A 26152-nucleotide genomic window follows, 5' to 3' on the forward strand; every position below is an offset into this window, starting at 1 on the left:
GGGATGTCATCACACATTATTAGTGATTTTGCCCAATCCCCCTGTCCCCCAGGATGCTTTTGCTCATGAGTTGTGAAGGTGTATCCACTATCCACATAGCCTTCCACTTTCATGAGAGAGTGGTCTGCTCAGGAGCAGCTACCATCCTCATTGCATTTGAGGAATCTCTCTTTTCCCTGGAGGCAATGCTTATCCTGCTGCCTGGCCCTTCTCATGAGTAAGCCTAGGGACCACACACATTCCATCAAGGGGAAGGGGCTGGGCCTCCCTTCTCCAACATCATTGTGCAGAATATAGACCTGAGCCATTCAATAATTCCTAGTTGGGGCTGCCCTTTAAACCTGACCCTGGGTATCACCACCTGCTGTAAGCTGCCATCCCAGTGATCTAATGGGGTTGCCCTGTTTACCACCACAACTGCATGTGCTTGTGAAAATACATTTTTATCATTTCATTTTTGGAGAGCAAAGCACATAGTGCCCATCTTACCACCGCATCCCCTTTCTCTCCTGACTGTCAGAAGGGGGGAACAAGGGACAGAGTGGGAAGAGACCATTCCCACATGTGACTTTCCTGTTTGATGGGCTTGGAGGCTTGGGGTGGGAAGTGGCCAGGCAATTGCTATATTAGATTGGAGTGGGGGGAAGGGCAAGTGCTCAGAGAGGCAGGCAGCGAGAAGCACCCCAGGGAAGAAGCAGGTGTGATCCCGGGCAAGTCTGGACCAATCTCTTTATGATTACAGTTCCAGAAACAGCACAAAACTGTGGTTAAGGCAGCATCCACATTTGTATGTAACACTGCTGCTGCAAAACCTCTGGTTGGGATAGTGAAATTCACTACAAACCTAAGATTCAAATTGGCAAGGGAAACTGGAGGTCAATTTTGCCGCAAAACTGTGGTTTCACGCATTTGGACGTTCACAAATGCAAACCTCTGTCTGATTTAACTGCAGTTTCGCATTATGTGCGAATGCAGCCATTGAGACCTTATTAACCAACAATCCCTAAAACATCTGAATATCAAAGCTCCAGTTCAGACAAGACTTTTCCAGCCTTCACAATTAAAATGGGGATGCACCAAGGGCATACCCATCCTTGTTTTATGAAAATATCTCACACACACACACACACACATGGGGCACACTGGTAGGGGATCAGGACATCTGCAATAGATATCAGAGCAGGCATACTTTCAACACATTCCCCTTTTAATTTTATGAGCCAGAAGACTATCACCCAAATCATCTCTAACAGTAAATCCTGAGACTAGACAACTGCCACCCTACAGCCAGTTCAGATTCCAGTAGCATTTGCCATTTGAGGAGTTATTTGTCTTCCCCACCATTCCACCCCACATAGTCATGTCTGGGGGAAGGGAAATAGAACATCCAAAGCACTCCTAATCTTGCAACATGAACCTCTTTCACATGTTACTGAGCACAGCAATGCTCACGTTTACAGCTCCGGAAGCGGGGAAGAACTCCTACGCCAGAGCTGTCACTCACCACCTCGCACCTGTCACTTATAGTTATGGCTCTGCTGTCTAAAGGGGGAAGTGTCATAGCCGTGATGGATGGCACATCCATGCTCAGCAACCTGGATCACATCACCATGAGGGGTGGAACAGCACAATGAGTGGGGAAGATATGTCAGTGTGCATTCTTTCTGCTGCGTTGTGTGCAAGTATCATCTGTATCAGCCCTTAGTCTAAATAATCTCTCTTCCCTAGCTCACTCTGCTTTTTGTAGCTGTGTTGCAATGCCAAGACAAGCAAAGGGCATGTTTTAAAGTGCTGACTTTCTATATTTAGCAGAGTGAGAGCAACTGTCCCCATCTAGCTCAGCATAGACACTCTGCAGTGGCTATTGGCGTCTCATTTGTGCCCTTTGGGGTAGCAAGGAACCATTTTCCCCCATTCCTTTTGCTATGTGGACCCCTTTAAGAACTTTTGCTATTGAAAAATGGTTCATCAGCCTCATCAGTCTCATCATCCTCATCATCCTTATCCCACAAAACAATTACTAAAAGTTTAGTTCACGTGGTATAGTTCTCCATGAAAATATATCCCTGGGATGATGAGGTATATGGCAAAATATGTGTGCATGGAGTTTCATTTCTACAAACAGCATAATATATGACACTGTACAAAGTCTTTAAAGTTTATAAAGCATGGAAATGAAGATGGGTACCTTGCTATGAAATGTCCATGCTTTTGAGGGCAAGAATGAGAATGTAAAACATCTTAACTCTCATTTAAAACTGGAGTGTTTTGGGTTACTAAATATTGGCTAACACACAGCACAGTGCACCTCTCATGAAAGAGCAATGTGTGTGCCTTCTGCCCCAACTGAGAGCCCATTACCACTTCTAATGGAGGTGGGAGAGGCTTTGTGCACATTAAGGTATGTGTAATCACTGGCCTGCCATGACCACCATTAGGAATCATGGCGGTAACAATGGAACAGTGATTGCATACACCTTAATGTTAAAAATGTGCATGGAACCAGTTTTCTCGGTTTGGCTTGGGTTCGATTGAGCTGTGGCCCAGTCTGGTCTGGCTGTTGAGCTGGGGGAGCCAGCTCATGAGCCACCTAGAGGGGTATCCATGTAAAGGGGAATCTGACAAGGATTCCCCTTTACAAGTAAAGGGTTTTCCAGAAAGTAAAGGTGGGGGAGGGCAAGGAAAAGGGCAGTCTTTACCTTTTAAAAAGCAGCACTGGAAGCAGGGATGGCGGAGGTGGGGATGGTGGAGGGGGCTTCTCCAATCCCCTCCTGCCAGCCTCCCAAATGACAGGCCGAGCCATCTGGGGCCTGTTTTGGGCCTCTGTGAATGTGCAGCCACCATTTGAGTGACCTCCACACACGCACAGAGGCCATTTGTGTCACCACACAAATTGCATGGTGACACAAATGGCCTCTGGGCACATGCATCGGTCACTCTAATGGTGGTCAAACATGCGCAGAGTCCCAAAATGGGCCGCAGCTGGCACGGCCTGTCATTTGGGAGGTTGGCAGGGGGGTTGGAGGAGCTCCTGCCCCTGTCATCCCCACATCACATTTTAAAAGGTAAAGACTACCTTTTCCTCCCCTGCCCCCACATTTACTTTCTAGAAAGCCCTTTACTTGTAAGGGGCAATCTTTCCCAGATTCCCCTTTGCAAGTGCACTCCTCAAGCTCCTCAAGCCAGCTCACCCCTTTGAGAGGGTTTTTAGAACTGGTTTGGCTCGACACAAACTCAGACCAGCTTCACTCTTTATGGCACTGGCTCAGTTCGAGCACGAGCCGACCCGGTCGCACACCCCTACTTAGTGTGCACAGAGCCTCCCCTGCCTCCACTAGCAGTGAAGACAGGCTCTGGGCTAGGGCAGAAGGCAAACACATCCCTCTGCCAAGGCAGGTGCATTGTGTTGTACGTTAGCCATTATTCTTAGACAGATCTCTCCATCACCATATCAGGGGAAAATGTTGTAGACCAATGTTCTTAGATTTCCTGAGGCCTTAAGAGCTTTACAAACTTCCCAAGAAACTTTCTCAGGGCCTTCCTCATCTCTCGGTTTCTCAGGCTGTATATCAGAGGGTTGATCAAGGGAGTCAGGATGGAGTAAAACACAGAGAAGGCTTCATTTAATTTTCTCAGTTTCTCTGTCTTTGGAAGCACATAGACTATGATTAAGGTCCCGTAGAAAATGGAAACCACAAGGAGATGAGAAGAGCATGTGGAGAAGGCCTTTTTCTTCCCAGTTGTGGATGGGATTCTCATGATACTGTTGACAATTAATATGTAGGATGTCAGGGTTAACATGAACGGAGGCAGTGTGAAAATGGATGAGAAAATGGTGGTCACTAACTCCATGGTCTTGGTTTCACTGCAAGAAAGCTTCATTAATGGGCTCACATCACAGAAAAAATGGTCAATATCTTTGGGCCCACAGAATATTAACTGGGACATCAATGGTATGTATACTGACATCCCTATGAACCCATTGATCCAGGAGCCAGCTGCTAGACGAAAGCACAGCCTTCTATCCATAAGAGAGGCATAGTGGAGAGGTCTGCAAATGGCTAAATACCGATCATAAGACATCATGGATAAGAGATAGCACTGTGTAGCAACCACAGCAGCAAAGAAATAGAACTGGGCAATACAACCCCACACAGAAATTGTTCGATACCCATTCAGGCAGCCAGCAAGCACCTTGGGAAGGACCGTGGAAACTGTGCAGCTGTCCAAGCAGGACAAGTTGACTAAGAAGAAGTACATGGGTGTGTGAAGCTGTTGCTCCAAAATTATTAGCAAAATGATGAGGATGTTGCCAACCATAGTACAGATGTAGATCAGCAGGAAGAGGAGGAAGAGAAGAATCTGCAAGTGCGGTGCATCACCAAAACCACGGAGCTTTAATTCTGAAATGATTGTTTGGTTTCCCAATTTATTCATCTCTTCATTCCTGAAAATCAAACAAAGCATGGTTATTTTAAAAATCTATCTGTTGCTTAAACATTTAACACACACATGCATGCATCATGATTTCATAATAGATTGTTGAAGTAGTGGTAGAGATTTTTGGATGTATATGCAATACAATCACACATTACTAGCTAGAAGTGATTATTCACAAGTTGGAACTGGAATTTCTTCAAAGTTGAATCTGAAGTGTAGTTCAGGGTTCCTCCAAGGAGAAACTGAAATGCAAAAATGATTTCAAAGCTTCTTCTAAAATGAGTCCTTATACCTTTGGTTGGTAATAATAAAAGCATTATGTACTTTGGATTGTGGATTTTTCTTCTAATAGACCAGTACAGCAAGCTATGTATTTACGTATTTTGGTTTTTCTTTGTTAATTAAATTAAGTGGATATAGCTTCTTGCCTGCTGCACTCTCAGAATTCCATTATATCCGGCATGGACAGTTTGGATTTATTCCCACCTCTACTGTGGAGAGTTACAGTGACAATCATGTTCAAAAGTGGCATCAGAGGTGAACCACATTGGGTAATGGCTGACAGTCTTGGGGCTTTGTGGTGGCAGTGGGGTCCTGTGAAGCCCATTGGCTCTTGATTTGACCTTTCCAGGTCTGGAAGGTGCACAGGGTGAGAAGAAGGAGCTGCCAACAGCCTCTTCTCCTTGCCTCTAACCACAAGCCTGCAAAGCTTAAATCAGGAGCTCAAGAAGCTTGAATCACAGGTTGGGGAGAAGAAGATGCTTGCCACTTCATCTTCTTCCATGCTCACATTAAAAACCCTGTCAGGGTCATTTCTGGAGCTCTCATCTGTCCACTGCTGACAACTTCCCCCATTCATCACCAATGGGGAAGGCAGGTGCAGAGCCAGCCAAATGGCGGCCTGTGTCTGGCCCTGCCTGGCAGCCCTTCTAATGATGTCCCATGCACACTCCCCCTGTCAAGCTCCTGGCATAGGTTATCCACTAGGGTGACTAAGGCCATTTCCGTCCCATATCCAGGATGAAAGCCAGACTGAAAGGGATCTAGATATGTATCATCCAAGACCCTCTGCAGCTGAGACACCACCACATGTTCTATCACCTAGACATATGTGCAGATGACTAGGGTTACATTAATGTACACACAGAGAAACAAGAGCAATGCCTTTCTTTCTATGGGTTGGATCCAAATGTTCTCTTCCACCAATGGAAAGGGCTTCCTCTGCCAAAGTAAAATTTACCTGATGGAAAAGGAGTCTTTCCATTATAGGAACCTGCTTCCATCAGTAGAAGGAAACCTTTGCATACAACCCATGGGTTTGGAAGAGCAACCTTACAAGGATGTTGTATAGGCAACAAGATTATGAGAAGTGCTTCAGAAATGCTCCATAACTGATTATTAATATGCTTTAGGGTGTGCATTCTATTCATGAATGAGCATTAGGTGGACCTGCTGATCTTCATCATCCATCCACAGGGAACATAGGAACATAGGAAGCTGTCATATACTGAGTTAGACCATAGTGAGTCCATCTCACTCAGTATTGTCTACACAGACTGGTAGCAGCTCCTCCAAGGTTGCAGACAGGAATCTCTCTTAGCCCTATCTTGGAGATGCCAGGGAAGGAACTTGGAACCTAGATGCTCTTCCCAGAGCGGCTCCATCCCCTCAGGGGAATATCTTACAGTGCTCACAATTCTAGTCTCCCTTTCATATGCAACCAGGACTCTGCTTAGCTAAGTGGACAAGACATGCTTGCAGGGGCGTAACTATCATAGGGCAAGGGGAGACAGTTGTCTGGGGGCCCACAGCCTTGGGGGGCCCTTCAGAGGTAAGTCACATGACCGACTCCCCCAGCCATGCACCCGCCCAGGCTTCCTTCAGTTGTATTCATCCTCCGAAACGAATGTGGATGTTAAGACCTGGAGCTACCAGAACAGCAGGTCTTTCTCTAGGACCATTAAATGACTTGCATCGTCCACAATTTACAAAACCTTTTAAAAGATAATTTAGGGTGATGTTTTATTGTGGCACACACGTATGTGTGTGTGTGTGTATAATTTTACTCTGCTTTTTGTGACCACGATTCAGCCTCATTTAAGATTTCTTTACTTCATGAGCTGAGCTTCAGTGGGGGGGGGCATTTTAAAATCTTGTCTCTGGGCCCACTCCCATCTTGCTACGCCCCTGCATGCTTGCTACTACCAGACTAGCTCTCTTCTCTGAAAGCACAGTTCAGGGGAACTGAAAGCACTGTCTAGAATACACGCAGTACTCCTTTGCTCCTCCTCAGTAGGTTCACACTCTGGTTCACACTCAATAGACCAAAAATAAAAGTTAATCAGACTATCTCAGTTTTACCTTATTCAGTGGAGTTTTGCTGTGGCATTTTTGATGAGCGAAGGCTGAAACTAATGTCAATGACTGATTTACTGTATGATGAAAATGCTTCAGTTTTTAATATGGGTAGTAAAATCTGTCTTCTGGTCCCATCTTCCACTGTACGATTCATTCTACACAGAAATGAAACTCTTATATTTCACAATATATGGTATGCTTTTTTCTGCCTAGTGTATTTCTGCCTCAAGGGTACTTTTTTTCCTCTCCTCACTAATTAATCATAATTTGGTTGGGAAGTGAATAGTCCCTTGCCATTGAGAATAACTGAAATTCTCCATTTGTGGTAAGGGAATATTTATTCTGAAGCTCTTAAAACAGCTTCAGTGATAGCAAAATTTTGGCATCTAGGGAATTCATAGAACTGCAGATTCTCAGGACAGAGTATGGCCTGGGGTGTTTGATATGGTTTCTTGGGAGATAAGAGGGCACAATGGATGGAAATGATAATGATAAGAAATAATGATAAAATGGGTGGTGGGGTAGTGTGAATATGAACTAGCGTACTTACCCAAATACTTCTATTAACTCTGAATGGAAGCTTATGTCTTAAATAATTTGAAGACCCTAATGTGACATCACCATATTAGCCCTATTCAATACATTATTGAGTGCAGTGGCACTCACAGTTTCAGCTGGGAAAGCCGTGAGCAAGTCCCACCCGGAAGATGTCTCTCTCTCCCCACACTCCTACCGGGCACTCTTGATTATGGTCCTTTTTGTGTGAAGGGGGAAGCACTATAATCACGATGGCAGGCACTTCTGTGAGCAGCAGAATGGATCTCCAGGGTTTGCTGCTCATGGAAGCAGCAGCAATCACAGTTTTGGTGCTTCCCCCCTCACACAAACAGGACCATGTAGGTCCACACTGTAGGGGGTGAGTGATAGCTCCTGGTCAGCACTTGCTCCTTGCTTTCCTAGATATAGCCATGTGCACCGCTGCACTCAATAATGTCAGAAGGAGGATATTGTTAGTTTTCCCATCAGAGTCATTCAATAGCTAAGAGCAAGGGACAGGAAACCTCATGGTGTGATGACATTACATTACTACTACTATTACTACTATGAATATTTATATAGTGATCTTCGAACAAAGTTCTCAAAGCAATTTTCATAGGAAAATAAATAATACATAAATAAGATGGCCCCCTGTACCCAAAGGGCTCACAAAAAAAACATAAAACAGATACAAAACTAATCTAAAAAGAATCTAAAAGGAAACATAAAACAGATATCAGCAACAGCCATTGGAGAGATGCAGTGCTGGGGTTGGATAGGGCCAGTTGCTCTCCTTCTACTAAATATAAGAGAATCACCACTTTAAAGGGTGTCTCTTTGCTCAGTTAGCAGGGGTTAGTAGCTGACATCCTGAGTTGTTGTTGTTATTATTACATTTATATCCCGCTTTTCCTCAAGGAGCTCAGAGCATGGTTATTTTTATCCTCACAACAACCCTGTGAGGTAGGTTAGGCTGAGAGATACATGAGTGACTCAAAGTCACCCAGTAAGTTTCATGGTTGAATGGGGATTTGAACTCAGATCTTCCTGGTTCTAGTCCAGTCCTCTAACCACTACGTTATGCTGGCTGATTACCTGATGAAAGTTGTATTAAAATGAAGTTTTCCTTTAAAGTAACTCTTTAGCAGTACTGTTGAGTAACTTAGTCTGCATATCACCCACTGGGTTTTACTTGAGCCCTTTCCATGAATTATCCTTCACTTAAACAGTGAAATTCGACATATGTTGACTGCTCCAACAATTGATTACAACCAAGTGTCTATGTGGATGCTTACTACTAATGGTGTTTGGAAAAGACTTATCTATCCAGTCTGCCCATTTTACTATCACTATTCTTAAGGGTGAAGTGTCAGACTTATCTTCACCATATATATGGGAAACCATTTCTAAAAACACAGGTCCAGTTTGGATGATACATTCCTCCCACAAACTGGCCCACACAATTAGGGAGGAGGACATGCCAAGAGTACTCCTGTCCTGGAGACTTCCTGGACATCCTGATGTCCTTCCAGTGCATTTCTTTGGGTTCCATGTGGAGTGGTGGTTCAAATGAACCACCCCCACATGATAAAGGGACATCCAAGAAATGTGTCAAGTGGGGATGCTCTTAGTCCCTTTCTTAACTATCTCTCATCTTAATTGTGTGGGCTGTTTTGCGGGGGGAAGGTGTAACTCAGATTTTGAGTCACTACAGATTTTATTTCTGTTTAATAGTATCTTATTATTGTATTGTTTTAACAACTACTTCTTAACTTAATCTAAAACATTTGTCATGTTTTCCATGCATTCACAGAGCGGCCAAGGACATTCTCCCTGCTTTTAAATGAGCCATTAAATGAGCCATTTTGGAAGGGCGGTATATAAATAAAATAAATAAATAAAATAAATAAAATAAATATATTTGCTCTCAGGCTGTGCGGACGAAGGCATGCCCCCCGCGTCTGAGGTCAGACGCATCATCTGATGTCAGACACAGGTGGTGTGGTGGGAGGAGGGGGACCTGGTGGGAGGAACATGGGCTGCCAGCTGGCATCCTCCTCCAGTGGATATAAGCTTGTCCAGTAGGGGCCTGCAAGTTGAATAGGGACTTTGTATAAACTTAATCTGACATGGAACTGTTCCTTCCTGAGCTAATTTCCCCATGCAAGCCTATAGCCATCAGTTCAATTTTATTTGAATTTATCGCTGTAACCTGCCATGAGTTGACACTGTGAGATTGGGAGGAGTACACATTTTTAAAATGGATATATAGTTAAACAGGCTGTTATCCTGACTAATGATGTGCTTGCACTTCTAGGGGCTGCAGGGTGAGGAAGGGGCCCATTGCGCAACTGCCCCATCCCCTGCATGAAAAGCACGAAGGGAAGGGAAGCAGTTGTGAAAGGGCCTTTGGACTCTGAAGTGCTCCCCGTGCTCTGGAGTCTGAAGGCTCTTGTAGAACTGCACTCTTACAGGGGGATGGGGGAGTCATGTGAGGTCACGTGATCATGGGGGGTCATGTGATCACACCCCCACAGCCTCTAGAAGTGCAAACACATTGTAGCTAGGATGCCAGCTATTATTCTTTATTTCAGTTCCTATACTATTCATGGAGGTCATTCACACAATCAAAAATGGTGTTCTACCTGGGTTTGGGAGCTGTGTGTGGGCTCTCAATTTTTGGTTGTGTGGAAGCAAGGTAAGAGAAAAACCTGGGTAGAAGTGATTGTGTGGAAACAAGTTAGGAGAAAAACCTGGGTAGCTTTTCCTCCTCCCTTGCTTCCACACAATCACTTCTACCCAGGTTTTCCTCCTACCTTACTTCCGGACAACTTCAACACTGGGAGCACACACAGCTCCCAAGCTGGGATAGAACACCATTTTTGATTGTGTGAATGACCTCTTGGTCTCCTAGCAGAGCTGTTCCATTGACTTTGGCAAGAATTATGCTGCAATTATTTCGCAGAGCTGTACAGGTCTCTTGTTTTATAAAACAAGACATTTGCCTAATTAAAAAGCAATAAAATCTTCAGACCTAAACTTCTTTAAGGCAATGCCTTTGATATTTTGGTGTCTCATTGTGGCTTCCTCCTCCCCCCACCACCTCCATTTGATTCTGTTTGGCAACCTTTCAGCTTTGAAGAGTTAGGCAAATCTCCATGTATGGTTGGACCTCCTCCAAGGAATTCTTGTATACATTATGGAAGGCAAGATATTCTCTGTGTTGGTTCAGATATAGGAATAATTCAGTCATGTATGCCTCTGTCCAAAGAATGTTTCTTCCAGATTGTGTGGAGGCTCTTGGGTCTTCCAATACATCTTAACGACTTTGTTCTTATTCACCAGATGAATAGTTGCTTCCAATCAAAAGTGTCAGTGTTCCTTTTGGATCCTACCCCCAATTGACAGCTACGTGAGTTTTCTGTTATTAAAAACAATATATATTCTGAAATGTAGTCCAAACCTTTAAAGACCAGGGCTTTCAGAAGTGTATGCAATTGTTGATGATAATTCTTCACATGGTATCTGAACCATAGAAAACAGGTAACATATGGAATTGATTTAACATAACTAGCAGGTAAATAATGGCAGATTTGCATGGTGGAGGTGTTTTCCTACCACGTTTACAGATGCATGTATGTGGGGGTAATTTCAGGGTGGGAGGCATGTGATATGGAAGTACAACTCCTTTTCAGCTGAGGCTATGTTCTCATGATGAGCAAACAAGGTGGTTAACATACTACTTCACTGCACCTCTTCACATTGCTGCCAGGGACACACATGACTGAATGTGCCATACAAAAACATTTCCTAGCTGTCCGGAAGAAGGGTCCCAGTTTAATATTCTCTCTGTTAATTTTCTATGACTTTTGTCTATCAGGTATTTTATCAGGTAAGCCCCCAATGTGGGTTTCGAATTGGTACAGTCCAGACAAAGTTGTACGACCTCATTTGTTCTTTGTAAGTACTAGATAGATAGATGTATGCATGTAGTAAAAACTGACTGGAGATTATTCTTTGTACATGGGTCTGCATGCAGGCAGAAGCAAAAGAAGCAAAAGCTGCATGTGAAATTCTGCATATGAAGTCATCTCTTGGGCTGTTGTGGCCAGTAAGCTCTCACAGCAGAGATGCTCCACAGTCAGAACTGACTTCCACCCCCTAAATGATACATTTTCCCATGTCAAATAGTTGTAAATTGCAATTCTAAAGTGGATTTCTCTCTCCCCGATATTTTCATGTAAGGATGGTTGCTTGATGGATTAATAGAATAAACTGATTGAAAAGCATGTGATTTGTTAAGATGACCAGAATGTATGGATTATTCCAGAGTAGCCTTTCAAAAGCAAAAAATATCACTTTTGGCTTTTTCACCTCAAATGTCAATGGCACATTAGTTTTTTGGGGGCATCCCTCCCATCCTGCAGTATGATATGAATAAATGCCAGTGCATGAATCATGATGACAGATTCAACCATAGAAGCAAGTGGACTCTTTATGTGAATATATGGCTAAGAAATAGAGATGTCAAATATCTGCTTCAAATATATAACCACTCATTAACTCAATGATGTGGGCCTATGCAAGCCAATAATTTGCAGCCACTTTGCTTCCCCCATCTACTCTATAGCATATGGATAACAACACTGGTCTGTTTTATTGGGCTGTTTGTACAATTGCCCAAATTACTTCAATAATGTATAGAAGGTATGTTGTGTGTTTTTTTTTTAAATAGCCCCCATACAGTGCAATGATATGCAGATTGTAGTGCACTGCCCACACTGCTACCTGTGTGTGTAAAACATCATCCATGCTGTTATAGAACAGGGCAGTTCCACTTTGATTTAAAGTTGCACAAACACAGTTGCACAACACAACACCCATTAGTAAAAATGGGTGTTCTGTCATGGAACTGCATTTGTGCAACTTTAAGTCAGAGCAGAACTACCCCATTCTGCAATGATATAGGTGGGGTTTTACACACACACAACACCACACACATGTTCAGCCACATGTGGTTGAAGGTCATGGTGGTGTATGTGGGCCAGTGTTTTATGCCTACTGATTGTTATCAATAATATTATTTTGACTCTGGATTACCAAAAGCAAAACAATTACCACAAATCGTTCGTAAACTTGAAGGAATTTCCAAGAATGAAAACAAAAACACCCAACACCCAAAATTCACCCACAAAACAATCATTGATCAACCAGACAGTGAGATGTCTAAAAGTATTGATTTATTTGTTTATATTTGTTTTGTGGTTTAGGAATACTAGTATGGCATTTTAGTATCCACAGTGATCTCACAGAAAAACAACAGAAGTAGTGAAACAGTGGCTCCAGTTTATAGGGAGAGGGAATACACTCAAAGATCAATTTCCCAGTAGGACCCATAGGCCCAGGCTAGGGGTACCATTCTCTGGAGGGCACCAGAGAGATCAGATTTTGTTCAATTTTCTGCAAAACTGCATGTTCAGAGTGAAAGGCAAGGTAGCCTAGGGATACACTGACGTCCCAGAGCACTGTACATATCAACTAGACACTGGCCAGACTCCAACATGCTTTGCTCAGAGATTGGGCCATTTTTGGAGAGGGGCTTAAAAAAAAAAAATCCAGACTCTTTTGTCCATGCACATGTTCCATTGCACATCCCATTGTGTATGAAAATTTTGTCCCCAAAATTGAAGTAGATGTGAAAAGCTATATGTAAACATCAGAGATTTCATTGGTAACATTGCACTGAAGCCAGACTCTGGATTCTGGTTGTTTAATGCTGTTGGATTCTCTGCCGATCACCAAGAAGGCACACGTGTGTACTATATTAACCTGAATCCAAGTTTTTTTGATATTAGAAATCAGGAGGTTATCTTAAATTCAGAGTCCTGTTCCTTTTGAGTAAAGTAGGTATAACATGTATTTGACCTCTAATTTTTAAGGGGGTAGTCTTCGATTCAGGTCAAATTCAGAGTCATCTTCAATTAAAGTAAATACAGTATAACGCTGAAAGGCCTTTCTTAAACTTCAAGATGGATGCTTGCTTCGAAAAACTATTACATGAAACTGAATGTAGCAAATGTGTAGCAAGTATGATTTTGCTGCCATAAGAAATGCAAAGGAGTTGATGGGCAGTTGGATTGATCTCTTAGCTGAGGGGCAGTGATCTTGGCAAGGTGGCATGCCAGGATATGGAATTCTCAATGGCAGTTTCTTGTTGGGTTCCTAGTCTCACAAAAAGCTACTGTAGGACATTGTGAGGTCATCCACACAATCAAAAACTGTTCTACCCAGGCTTGCGAGTGGTGTGCGCTCCAAATTTCTGGTTGTGTGTAAGCAGGTAGGAGGTAAGGGAGTTAAAGCTACCCAGTTTTTCCTCCTACCTTGCTTCCACACAACTGAAAATTGGGAGTGCACACAGCTCCCAAACCTGGGCAGAACACAATTTTTGATTGTGTGAATGACCTCTGTGCCTTCAGTGCTAAGCAAACGTATATTAAAAAGTGTGTGCCTGAAATGATTGTCCACATCACTGCCAACCTGGAAGTTCATTGTAAGTTCATTAAGTGCCTGACAGAACAGAGCAACCTTCAATGAACCAGTCTTGGGACCCAGTGCAATGGCACTAATTTTGTCACTGCACTGTGGCTGCAACTAGGAGCTGCAGAATACAACTGCTGCCTGCACTTTGGGAAGTGCTGCCATGTGCTGCTGAAGTGAGTGGATGGACTGGAGAAGTAGCCGCAATAAGCTCAATCCTATACATGTTTATAGAAGCAAGGATCGCCCTTGCATTTGGTGTCATGTTGTGACAATACGTATTAGTTCAAAAATATGAGTGCTAAGACCCATCACCCAAAAAGACCAAAGATGCTGTCTAGTAATAGGACGGATGATATTATATATATGTGTATATTATAATATGTGCGTATTCTATCTATCTATCTATCTATCTATCTATCTATCTATCTATCTATCTATCTATCTAAAACAACGAGGCTATTCTCACGATCGGCCAAAAGCAGGCTAAGGGAGCCTAGCCCGCTTTTGGCCGATTGTCTTGTGCCACGGGAGCTGCATGGCTCCTGACAGCAAACCTCCAAAAGTACCCCTCCCCTTAGATGAGGTTTACGGAGCAGGCACCCTGTTAACCTCATCTATTTGATTGTGTGTTGCTGCGGCACGTGGCAACACACGAGTAGGCCCCCGACTGGGATGCTGCAAGCAGCCTCCTGGGTTTGGGGGTCTCTCCAGGATGCCACGTGGCCCCTGATCCCCACAGCCCCTGCTGGCTCAATGACAGAGCCGGCAGTTGTGTGGGTGGCCCATCCAGCCACCCAGGGCTGCCTTCTGATCATCTGCGGGAAGAGCGGGCTAAGCCCGCTCTTCCTGCAGGCCAGGAGGAAACTCTTCTCACTGATTGTGAGAAGAGCTTCAACACATTGTATTTGTGTTATTTTATCTATGTCTATATTACACCTAATGGCGCAGTGGGGAAGTAACTTGCCTAGTGAGCAAGAGGTTGTCGGTTAAAATCCGCTATGGTATGTTTCCCAGACTATAGTAAACAACTATATTGGGCAGCAGCGATATAGGAAGTTGCTGGAAGGCATCATCTCATACTGCGTGTATTCTACCAAAGAAAACCACATGGCCCTGTGGTTGCCAGGAGTCGACACTGGCTTGACAGCACAACTTTACCTTTATATATTACACATACACCTACCTGGATAGATGTATATTTATCCCAAACATCGATTTGCTTGTACAGGTGTAGGTGTTTGCAATAACCCATGAGTCTGAGTGGTCAGATATGTTAGTAAAATGTCTCTACTGAGACTTTCCCTTCCCTTTGCACTAGGAGAATGTATGTGGATTCTGTTCACAGCATCCATCAACACACCATGCAACTTCTGAAAGTGCTACCCCACCAGGAAGGGAGAATAATTTAAGTCAGAAATATTTGCTGCTATGCAACAAGACTGGAAAACAGAACACGTTTCTGTATAAATGATATCTATGTGAAACTATATTTTCCACAGAACTTGCTAGATTTTAAGATGCATTTGAATTAATTGGAAGAAGGTTCTAGGGCATGATCTAAGATCTGAAGGCACAGCTGCCTTGATAAGCTAAGCAAGTCTACAGGAGGTCTGGTCAGTGCCTAGTTAGACAGGTAGCCACCTGCAGGTCCCAATCATGTCACCTTACATTTCATGATGAAAGAAAAGTGGAATAGAAAAGCAAAAAAACAAAAAACAACCCAAACATAAATTGTGCAGTTTTCTTTGTGATATTCTGGGAGTTATTTGTTGGACAACATTCTGAACAGAAGTTCTTCATAGTTTAGTCAACAAAGCATAGTGCTTCATGGGTTCTGAAACAGATCAGGATATATTTGAGTTTGTTTGCATATGACATAAGGGAAGGAAGCAGCTGCTAAGACTAGAATGCAAGCAGCCAACGTGAGTAGCTGAGAAACACAAAAGTCTATGGCAGAAGGAAGGGGAAGGACAGAGTCCTGGAGAGCTGATTAAAATGACACAGTGAGCCTCATAAGGCTCATGAGCTCCCAGCTGAAGAACACAGTTGTATAATATTGTGTATGTTATGTGTATGGTGCTGAAAGCAGAGAGACCTTCCTGTTACCATCATTATTTTCATCATTGCAGGTGGAGTCTGATGAGCAAGATGTGGGGTCATAATGGGACCTCAGTGAAGGAGTTCATTCTTCTGGGCTTGACCAGTCACCCCATATTGCAGCGTCTCTTCTTGGGATCGTGCCTGGTCATGTCTCTCGCTACGATGCTTGGAAACAGCCTTATCATCTTCTTGATCTGGGCGGATTCCCGCCTGCACACGGCCATGTACTTTTTCATTGGGAACCTCTCATTGCTGGACATACTCTTTACAATGATCACTGTCCCCCAGATGCTTGTCCACTTAGTCTTTGCGGTGAACATCATCTCTTTCAACAGATGCATGGCCCAGCTCAACCTGGCCCTGTCCTGTGGGATGACTGAGTGCTTCATCCTAGCTTTCATGTCATATGACCGTTACGTGGCCATCTGCCACCCTCTGCAATATCCCACCATAATGAGAATGCAAGTGTATATGAAGATGGCAGGCGTCTGCTGGATCATAGCCTTCCTCAATACTGCAACGCTCACTGCCCTTACTGCAAGCTTCCCTTTCTGTGGGCCCAATCGGGTCAATCACTTCTACTGTGAGCTGCCAGCCATACTGCAGCTGGTCTGCATGGACACCTATATGGTAGAGCTCCTCATCTTTGCCCTGAGTGTGGTTGTCCTCATGCTGCCTTTCACCTTCATCGTGGTCTCCTACATCCACATTGCCAGGGTGGTGCTCAGCATGCGCTCAGCCAGGGGCCGGCAACGAGCTTTCTCCACCTGTGCCACCCACCTCACAGTCGTCACATTGTTCTACAGTACTATCGGCTTCACTTACTTGCAACCCCGGTCTAGACATGCTGCAGACCAGGAGAAAAGAGCCTCAGTCTTCTATGCTCTGGTCTCCCCCATGCTGAACCCCATCATCTACAGCCTAAGGAACAAGGAAGTTAAAGGGGCTTTATCCAAAGTGATGGGAAAAGTCAGCTGAGTCTCAACCATATGGCAGTTGTGTAAGGGGGGGGGAACTAGTATTCAATTTATCAACTCCCCAAATCCACAAATCTATACACCCAAGGAATGTATTCCACACAGATCCCTTGCCACAAATGCCACAGGGTGATTATTGTTGAAGCCACCCGGTAATGGAGTGCGTACACTTGGAGCCACAAAACTATGCCAAGATATCTACTTTGCTCACTTTTGGAAACTCTTTTTTAGTGTACAGGTGTCATGCCAGGATCATGGGATTCTGCCTTCTGGTATGGGGAAGAATAGAGACGTTCTTGAAATGGGCCAGCACAGATCCAGACATTGTGCTTGCAGGGAATCTGCCTTCTCCCATATTTGGTGGATTAAATCATCTAGTGGGTTTTGTGAATGAATTGGCATCTGCACGAATGACTGAAACCTAGTCACTCTTCCTTCCCAGAGAATTGTAATTCAAACGGAGGGGCTGAGATCATTGAGAATGTTTATCACAATTCTCAGCACTGCACCAAACTGGAATTCATATGAATTGGGTGGGTGAGGGAACTAACTTGTAGCAGTGTAATATAGATAGCACTTGTATTTGCTTAGCCTGTTTCCATCTTGTCTTTCTTATCCCCCCACCCCACCCTGACCCCTTATATTGATATGTACGAACTGGTCATTGAGAACTCAGTGCTGTCCAACGCTAATCGCTAATGGAGAAACAAAGTGGCATTTTTCCAATGGTGAGTCCTGAGGCCTTGCAGATTTGCTGCAGGATGTGAAACTTAAGGCATGCTTTGAGTGAGCACAATAAAGTAGCAGCTTGTTATTTGTGGAACTGCTATTCACCATTCCCCGTACTCGTGGGTTAACTGATACCCATTTTCATTATCTGCTGATACTAAAGAGTTAAAACCCATGTATCCGTGGTTCTGGAAGGGCCGGAAGTGACTGTGGAGGTCACTTCTGGCCACTATTTTGTGAGGAGGAGCCGTGTGGTGACTTATTTCAGCTTATTTCTTTTCAAAAACCACCTTTTTCCTGCTATTTTTTGCAGTTTGGGGGGGCATTTCACAGATTTGGGGGGCATTCCTGTGCACATTGGACCATGGTACGGTACCCTGCTTACATTATTTTCATGTTTTTTCACTGTTGTTAGTGACTTTTAAACCTTTTCTCCCCATTCTGGAACCTAGGCCCCCTTTACCCGTAGGCATAATGCCCCGTCACCTATGGTTTCATTAGGCAGTAGGCAAGGAGTGGAACCCCTGTGAGTAACAAGGTTTGCCTGTGCATTTATTAGCCAGCTTGCTGAAACAGAGCACATCTAGGCCTGGGGTGGGCTAGGTGACTGGCTTGGAACCTCATGTATGCCCCCTTGAATTTTATGATGGTAGAAAAATGGGATATGCATGGAATAAATAAATAATAAAAACCAGTCTTCGCTTGCATGAGTTTCATTCAGTGGTTCCTCCAACCCTTTTATCTCCTTCCTAATGGGAAAAAAAGAAGATATCTTGGGATGGATTTGCAGTACAGAAGTTGTGGGGTTTTTTTTAAGAGAGTCCAATCCATTGTTGCTGTTCAGACTTCAAACCAAACATTTCAAACGAAAGCTGAATGAGCATGTCAGTAGCGACATAGCAGATTACCCAGAATGTTGGGGGGCAATAGTGATATAGCAGAGTACAATAGTGACATAGCAATAGTGACATAGCAGAATACCCGGGTGGGGGCAATAGTGACATAGCAGAGTACCCAGAATGTTGGGGCAGAGTACCCAGAATGTTGTACCCAGAATGTTGGGGCAATTGCCCAGAGGGGCAATAGTGACATAGCAGAGTACCCAGAATGTTGGGGGGCCATATGCTAAATCATTGTAAACCGCTTAGAGAGCTTCCAGCTATAGAGCGGTATATAAATTTAAGTGCTATTGCTATTGCTATTATAGATCACACACACACACACACACACACACTTAAGTTATTGATTGTTTATTCCATGTGTATATGTGACTATATTCAGAGCAGCTAACAAAAAGATCTTGGCTGACATACAGAGGCGTAACTAGGGAAAATGGCACCTAGGGCAAGCACTGAAATTGCGCCACTGTCCAAGCAGGAATGATGGGACTTGTAGTCAGCAATATCTGGAAATCCCTGTTAAAAGGAACACTGTACCATCTAGACATGGTTGTTGATCAAAACCTGAAAACATGAGCCATCTCTGTAAAAGACTTAGAACAACAGTCAGGAGTTATGCGAGGATTCCGAGTGTCATTTTCTCTGTCTCATTCTTTAAAAAACATGACTTTGTCCTAGAGGATCACCTGCCCAAATAGCCACTAGCAAAATAGGGGAAGAAGAAGGTGGTGGGGGTGGGGTGTCTATAAACCAGTGAATGATTCCTGTCAGCCTTTGTCTTATGATGACTGTTGGCTCATGATGGGGTATATGTGCATTCACCACACTAGTGCTTACTTTGACACCAAGAGGGAGGAGGATACATTAGTTTGCCACACTAGACAGAGGAATTTGCAACAGGAGCAGATAGCCAAGTTCTGCCAGGGCCAAAACCAGCCCCTGCCAAAGTAAGAAATCATTGTAATTTGCCCCTTCCTGTCACAAGCAGTGTGCTGTTCTTTTATTATTGACTGTAACTCTCAGATATCCCAGTCATGGATGGAAAACTCAGGGTCAATTTACAAGAGACACATTTTCTACATGGAAGTTTCTTCTGTGCAGGTGCTGTGCAGAAACCCATGTGTAGTGATCAATACATATGTAACTATTCCGCCAGGGGCATAGCAAGGTTGGAATGGGTCCAGAGACAGGATTTCAAAATGGGCCCCCAGACCCTCAAAGTCCAGGGCCTCCACACACCCCAGGCCCCCAAGGATTTAAGTCTGATATTTCAAAATAAGTATGCTACCTGGAAATACATTTCACTGAATACACGCATGCACACTTCACAGTATATAGTGATATACATTGAGTACTATATATTTGTGCTACTTTTAATGCCTAGAACACACTAGCAATGCTAATTATTAAAATGGACCCCTTGCTGCAGATTAGCAAATGATACTTTCAACCATGCAGGGTGAGCCTATGTTTGTTTTCTCAGAATGCTGAACAAATTCAGTAAAGTTTGATTCCAGGAGTCTTTTCACACCAGGCTTTTAAAGCCCTTTAACACACATCTCCTCTGGAATAGAGGTGCTGCATTCACATGTTGGCCAGATTTACCCTGAAGTCCCTGCAAGTTATTGGGGAGCAGTTCACACACAAGAAAAATAAAATAAAATAAAATCACAACACATGCTTCACACAGTTCTCACTCAGACCTTCTGGATTGCAAAACAACTTGAACATAAGTGCATTTATGAATGAATGAATGAAAATAAATAAAATATACTTGTTCCAGAAGTGTTTGTAATTTTCTGACATGAAACAAGCCACTTATAGGCCTTTTTAGATAGTTTTTGTTTTTAAAGCCAGCACATTTTCCAGTCTGTTTTAAATTAAATATTCAGAGACTTCTCAGTCTCGCCCCACCCCCCCATATCAAAGCCCTATGGCAAGCAGATCCCTATATATGGGGGTAACCACAAAAAGGAATTCACAGCCTACCTAGCAATAGCTGTTCTGGATGGTCTGGTCTGGGCAGAGGGTCTGCTGCCTGCTTCCTCCTTCCTTCCTTCCTTGCTTGGGGCCTACTCGAGTTCAGGCTTCAGGGAGGCCTACTCGGAGGCCTCTCTGGAAGCCCCGCCCACCCGCCGATCAGCTGAGAGGCGGGGATTGAAGAGCTCTGCAGTTTGCAGGCCTTGCCGATCCTAAGCCTCTTTGCCGATCAGCCGGAGCTGGAGGCAAGGGGCTGAGGGGCCCTGGGGCTGGGCAGGTGGGCAATGGGGTGGGGGTGGCAGAGACTGGTATGGCGTCCCCACCTCAATGGCGCCCGGGGCATGTGCCCCCCCTGCCCCCCCCCGTTACGCCTATGCTGACATATTAACAAAAAACCTGCAGGAAGATGTGCTAGCACAGTGTTTCCCAACCAGGTTGCCTCCAAATGTTGCTGAACTACAACTCCCATCATTCCCAGCTACAATTTATTGTGGCTAGGGGTGATGGGAGTGGTAGTTCATCAACATCTGGAGGAACCCTGGTTAGGAACCACTGTGCTAGTGCAAAGCGGTTGTGCTAAGTCTGCAGCTTGGGTTCCAGGCTAGTGTGCTGCTGCTACAAGCATGCTTGCACTTGTGCAACACTGCACAAATGGGAAAACAATCCTGAGTCATGCCTTTTGCATAGGAGCACTAGAATACAGTTCCACAAATCCCATTTTTTTCAGCACAGCTATGCACTCCTTGTGCTAGCACAACCGTACTCATCATGCAAGCACATTGTTAAGATGTCAACCATTGAATTCCTGTCCTTTGGCTTCAAGGTGAGAGGAGAGCTGGTCTTGTGGTAGCAAGCATGACTTGCCCCCATAGCTAAGCAGGGTCAGCCCTGGTTGCATATGAATGGGAGACTTGATGTGTGAGCACTGTAAGATCTTCCCCTTAGAGGATGGAGCATGCTCTGGGAAGAGCATCTAGGTTCCAGGTTCCCTCCCTGGCTTCTCCAAGATAGGGCTGAGAGGGATTCCTGCCTGCAACCTTGGAGAAGCTGCTGCCAGTCTGTGAAGACAATACTGAGCTAGATAGACCAATGGTCTGACTCCGTATATGGCAGTTTCCTATGTTCCTATGTTCCTAAGGTGGCTTACAACGATTTCTCAAAGCTGCTCACCATCTAACTGATTTGGATGGGTTAAGACAACAAAAAAGAAAGAAAACATGATGACAAAACATTAAAAATAATTAACTCACAAGAATGTGTGTGTTTGGTAGCTTGATCCAGTGGTTGAAATAATTATGCTTAACTTTTAAATATAATTTATTTTAAATGTTCAATCAGCTTACGAAACATTCCAACTCTGAAATAAAAGTAAAGAACTGCTATAACTGGAAACAAATGTGAAGGGAGCAGGGATAAAATTGGTACTTTACAATTGGTTGATGGAACTTGTGAGAGGATGTTTAGTTTAGGCGATTTAAACTCTGCATAGAGCCATACATCATTTGAGGCCTGAGCCCACTCCAGACCCCCCTTTTTTTTTTTTTTGACAGATATATAATCTTCTTCAGAATAGTGGCCTTACAAGTGCCTGGCTGTGTCTGGTATGATAAAAGTTGAGGCCAAAGTTTGGATGATTGTTCTCAAAGGGCTTAAACTAGCCCTTTGCCCACGGGGCCTGGCCCCACTGACCCTGCAGGACAATTTCCAAGCCTGTTGGAAACGGGCAATCTACAACAAAGTGGCACTGCTGAGCTTCTCCCCATCCCTCCTGTTTGCTATGGGCTGTGAAAAGCTGCTAAAGTTCCTCTTGGACTTTCTAGAGCTTGTCTTGATTGAATCACGGTTCTTAGTGGTTGAGGTATTCTGTATGCCTGGCAACCGTCGGCTTTTGCTCTGGTCCTTTAGAACATTGTCATGCTGGACAGTCCCCAGACTAAGTTATTCATGACTAATTCAAATTGAAATCAATGGAAAGTAATAGTCATGACTAACTTGTTTCATTGGTACTTTTCCCATCAAACAGAGGATCCTGGATATGGAACACCAGGCAGATCTAAGTAGGCCACCTGGCTTCCTGGCCTCAGATAGTCTCAGATTCACTGTCCCCCCCTCTGTATATATGACACAGTTGGAAATACCGAGCCACAGAAAGGCATTCACCCTTGCCTGTTGGCATGCCCTTCCTTCTGCTATTCTGGAAGGCCAATACAGAAAGATCTAATTCACGGAAAGGCCCTTGTGACTCTGAGGAGGTGGAAACCATTGAACATGTACTTCTCTCTTGCCCCTTTTACAAAGACACCTGAGAGAAGCTCATACTCCCTCTACTTCTCAGATACCCTGGTTGTCCTAGTCAAGATGACACCAAGATTCTGCTCTCGAATGAAAATCAGACCTTCACATACAATGCTGTCAGGTTCTGCGTGGCAGCATGTAAGATCTGCTGGACCCTGACTGCCAGGTTAAAACCCATGTAGCAGATTCTTAACTACTGACTATTTTACACGATCACCCTACTTTAGTTAGTTGTTTAATTTCAGGTTTTAGCTATTTTGCCTTATTATATTTTAAATATTTTATAGTTTTTAGATGCTTCTACTTTTATAGATAGCTGTGTGTAACTATGAATACCCTTGCTTTATTTCTATTTTATTAGTCTCCCCACAGTTTTAAGAGCTGTATTTTATAGACCATAATTTTATAGACTAATTATATTCATTCATTCATTCATTCATTCATTCATTGAATTTCTATATCGCCTTTCCAAAAACGGCTCAGGGTGGTTTACACAGAGAAATAAAAAAAAATTTAAATGGATCCCTGTCCCCAAAGGGCTCACAGTCTAAAAAGAAACATAAGATAGAAACCAGCAACAGTCACTGGAGGTACTGTGCTGGGGGTGGATAGGGCCAGTTACACTCCCCCTGCTAAATAAAGAGAATCATCATGTTAAAAGGTGCTTCTTTGCCAAGTTAGCAGGGATTAACATTATAGTATGTTGAATTTTAATAGTTGTAATTATTTCATGATAATGTGGTGTATAATAACTGTAATGTAATATGATTTATTGCCACATGATCCTCTATTATTCTGTATCCGTATCATATCCTGTGCTGGTCTTTGACCGTAATAAAGATGATTGATTGAATCTCCTTCAGATCATCTATCTCAATATCATATTATTTTAAAAAGTGGATTGGTCTCTTTCTTCCTTTTGTAAGTGGCAAGGTCAGTGGTGGGTGGTGCTGGGGTGTCAGCAAACAAACAGCAGTGGTGTCCTCTGATCTCCCTCCCCTCCCCGTCCTTCCTGCTATTTCCACATGCATTGCTTGTCCTACACGCCAGCTGCCTAGGCTGCTCATCTGCCCCACTGGCTCCAAAGAAAGCAGTGAAAGTTCCCTTGAGAGAAAGGGATTCCTCCTTATGCATCCACTCATCTGCTTCCATTACAGGGGTGGGGGAAGTAAAAATGTGACTCTTCACCCAGGCTTTTATATGAGAGTACAGTTTTAACTGTTGCTGCTTTGTGTTTTGTGTGTAACTATTTTCTATAGGTTTTTAAAACTTTTACATAGAGAAAGATTATTTTTATTGTAAGGATCCCCCTCGGATATGGCTGCCTCCTGGTGATTCCAGATGGCCTCAGAGGCTTTGGGGATGTAGAGAGCACTCCTGCAGCCACAGCCTGTCAACTTCATAGGCCCTTTTAGGAAGCACAATCTCTAGCCATCCCACGAAACCCAGAGCTCTTGCCAGCTCGAGCCCTTATCATATACGGACCCCTCATCACCAGCCAGTGGTTCTTTACATAACTCCTGGCAAACGGGGCAACTCTCATGAGATCTCGGCCGACTCTGAGACTTCAGGCTGAGATCTTGGGAGAGCTCTCCGAGCTTTGATGAGATCTCACCATTCTTAGGCGATATCTCACCAATTTGTTGTTCAGGCCAGTCCAGGGCATTGGCCGTGCTGGTAATGCCAGTGTCCCCCCAGTACTGGTAAGGCCCATAGAGATGGGGTTTTGCTCAGGGTTGTGCCCCTATTCATGCCTCCTTCTGCCCCTGCACCCGAGATCCCCTCACATTTATATCAATTATCCATAATTTTTATATTTTAATTGTGCATTGTTTTAATTATATTGTAAACCACTTTGGGATTATTTAAATGAAAAGCGGTATAGAAATCAAAATTAGGGCAGAGGGAAATACAACAGTCAGTGCCCTGCCCGAGCGGTCTCTCTTCCTTCCTCCAAACCCAGCCGGCCCAGCCTGCTCCTTATAGCAGCAGCAACAGCAGCAGCACTAGTGATGGAACACACCTGGAGGAGGGCAGAGGGAAACACAATAGTCAGTGCCCCCGCCCAGGCTGTCTCTCTTCCTCCCCCCATCTCCCCTAGCAGACAGTTTTCCATACTGCTTTAGACAAGGCTCCTTTTACTTCCTTGTTCCTTAGGCTATATATGATGGGGTTGAGCATAGGAGTAACCACAGCATAGAAGAAAGCAAGCACCTTGTCCTGGTTGGGGGAAGTATTGAATTTAGGGCTCATGTAAGCAAAAGCTGCTGTGCCATAGCAGATGGTGACCACAGTCAGGTGAGACGTACATGTGGAGAATGCTTTATGGCGACCTTCAGACGAGCGGATGCGCAGGATGGCCCTGATGATATACACATAGGAGAGCACCACTGCAATACAGGGGAACAAAAGCACAATGACCCCTGCCACCACAAGCAATATTTCATTGACAAAAGTCTCTGCACAAGCCACCTTGATAACAGCCAAGACTTCACAAGCAAAATGGTTGATGGTGTTGAGGCCACAGAAGTGAAGGAGAACAGTGGATACAGTTTGCAGCAGAGCATTGAGGAAGCCACTGATCCAGCAAGCCAGTACCAACTGGATGCACACTCTTCTGCCCATGATGGCCATGTAATGCAAAGGATGGCAGATAGCCACATATCTGTCATAAGCCATGGCTGCCAACAAGAAGAACTCAGTGCTGCCCAGGAACAAAGAGATGTTGAGTTGAGCCATGCACCGGTTGAAAGAGATGGTCTTGTGACTAGTCAGGAAATGAACCAACAACTGAGGCACCACACTGGTTGTATAGCAGATGTCCAGGAAGGACAGGTTGCTCAGGAAGAAGTACATGGGTGTGCTGAGCAATGGGTCGATGTGGATGGCTGTGATGATGAGTGTGTTGCCTGTCAGGGTGATGAGATACATGGAAAGGACCACTGCAAAGAGGCACAAGTTGATTCCTCGCTCCCTTGAGAATCCCAGCAACACAAACTCTCTGAAACTTGTCTCATTGTCCTGTCCTGTCATGTATATAAAAGCCCAAACTGAGAAAAAGAAAGCCCAAATCAGGTGTGGTACCACCACTGTCGCTCACGTGGGAACTATGGATAAAGGCAAACATAACATTTTAAGATTGGCAAGGAGTGTTTGAAATCATCCTCAAAAATTCTGCACAGTTTCTTTTTCAGTTCTCTGACAAGCTCTGGAAAAACAGGTTCTGACAAGTTTCGAGTATGATTTGTCTGAATGGGTGAAAAAGGCATCTACTTGCTACTATCCATGACATCACCA

General features: G+C 44.1%; 3 protein-coding genes across 3 annotated transcripts; 1 reads left to right on the forward strand and 2 right to left on the reverse strand.

The window, feature by feature from the left end:
• Positions 1 to 3291: 3291 nt before the first annotated feature.
• On the reverse strand, positions 3292 to 4123 carry LOC128328790 (olfactory receptor 11G2-like). The gene has a single exon (XM_053258859.1). The coding sequence runs from the start codon at positions 4084 to 4086 to the stop codon at positions 3481 to 3483; it is 606 nt and encodes a 201-aa protein (XP_053114834.1). The 5' UTR covers positions 4087 to 4123; the 3' UTR covers positions 3292 to 3480.
• Positions 4124 to 16137: 12014 nt separating this feature from the next.
• LOC128331247 (olfactory receptor 2D3-like) lies at positions 16138 to 16953 on the forward strand. Its single transcript, XM_053264600.1, has one exon. It carries the CDS (start codon positions 16138 to 16140, stop codon positions 16951 to 16953), a length of 816 nt encoding a protein of 271 aa, XP_053120575.1.
• A 7999-nt stretch (positions 16954 to 24952) lies between these two features.
• LOC128331248 (olfactory receptor 2F1-like) lies at positions 24953 to 25876 on the reverse strand. The gene has a single exon (XM_053264601.1). The coding sequence runs from the start codon at positions 25784 to 25786 to the stop codon at positions 24953 to 24955; it is 834 nt and encodes a 277-aa protein (XP_053120576.1). The 5' UTR covers positions 25787 to 25876.
• Positions 25877 to 26152: the final 276 nt, after the last annotated feature.

Source organism: Hemicordylus capensis, chromosome 6 (assembly GCF_027244095.1).
Source record: "Hemicordylus capensis ecotype Gifberg chromosome 6, rHemCap1.1.pri, whole genome shotgun sequence".
NCBI classification, from domain to species: domain Eukaryota; kingdom Metazoa; phylum Chordata; class Lepidosauria; order Squamata; family Cordylidae; genus Hemicordylus; species Hemicordylus capensis.

Excerpts from the sequence above, each read along its gene's own strand:
- LOC128328790 (XM_053258859.1), bottom strand. The coding sequence starts at position 4,086 with ATGATGTCTTATGATCGGTATTTAGCCATTTGCAGACCTCTCCACTAT.
- LOC128331247 (XM_053264600.1), top strand. The coding sequence starts at position 16,138 with ATGCTTGGAAACAGCCTTATCATCTTCTTGATCTGGGCGGATTCCCGC.
- LOC128331248 (XM_053264601.1), bottom strand. The coding sequence starts at position 25,786 with ATGTATCTCATCACCCTGACAGGCAACACACTCATCATCACAGCCATC.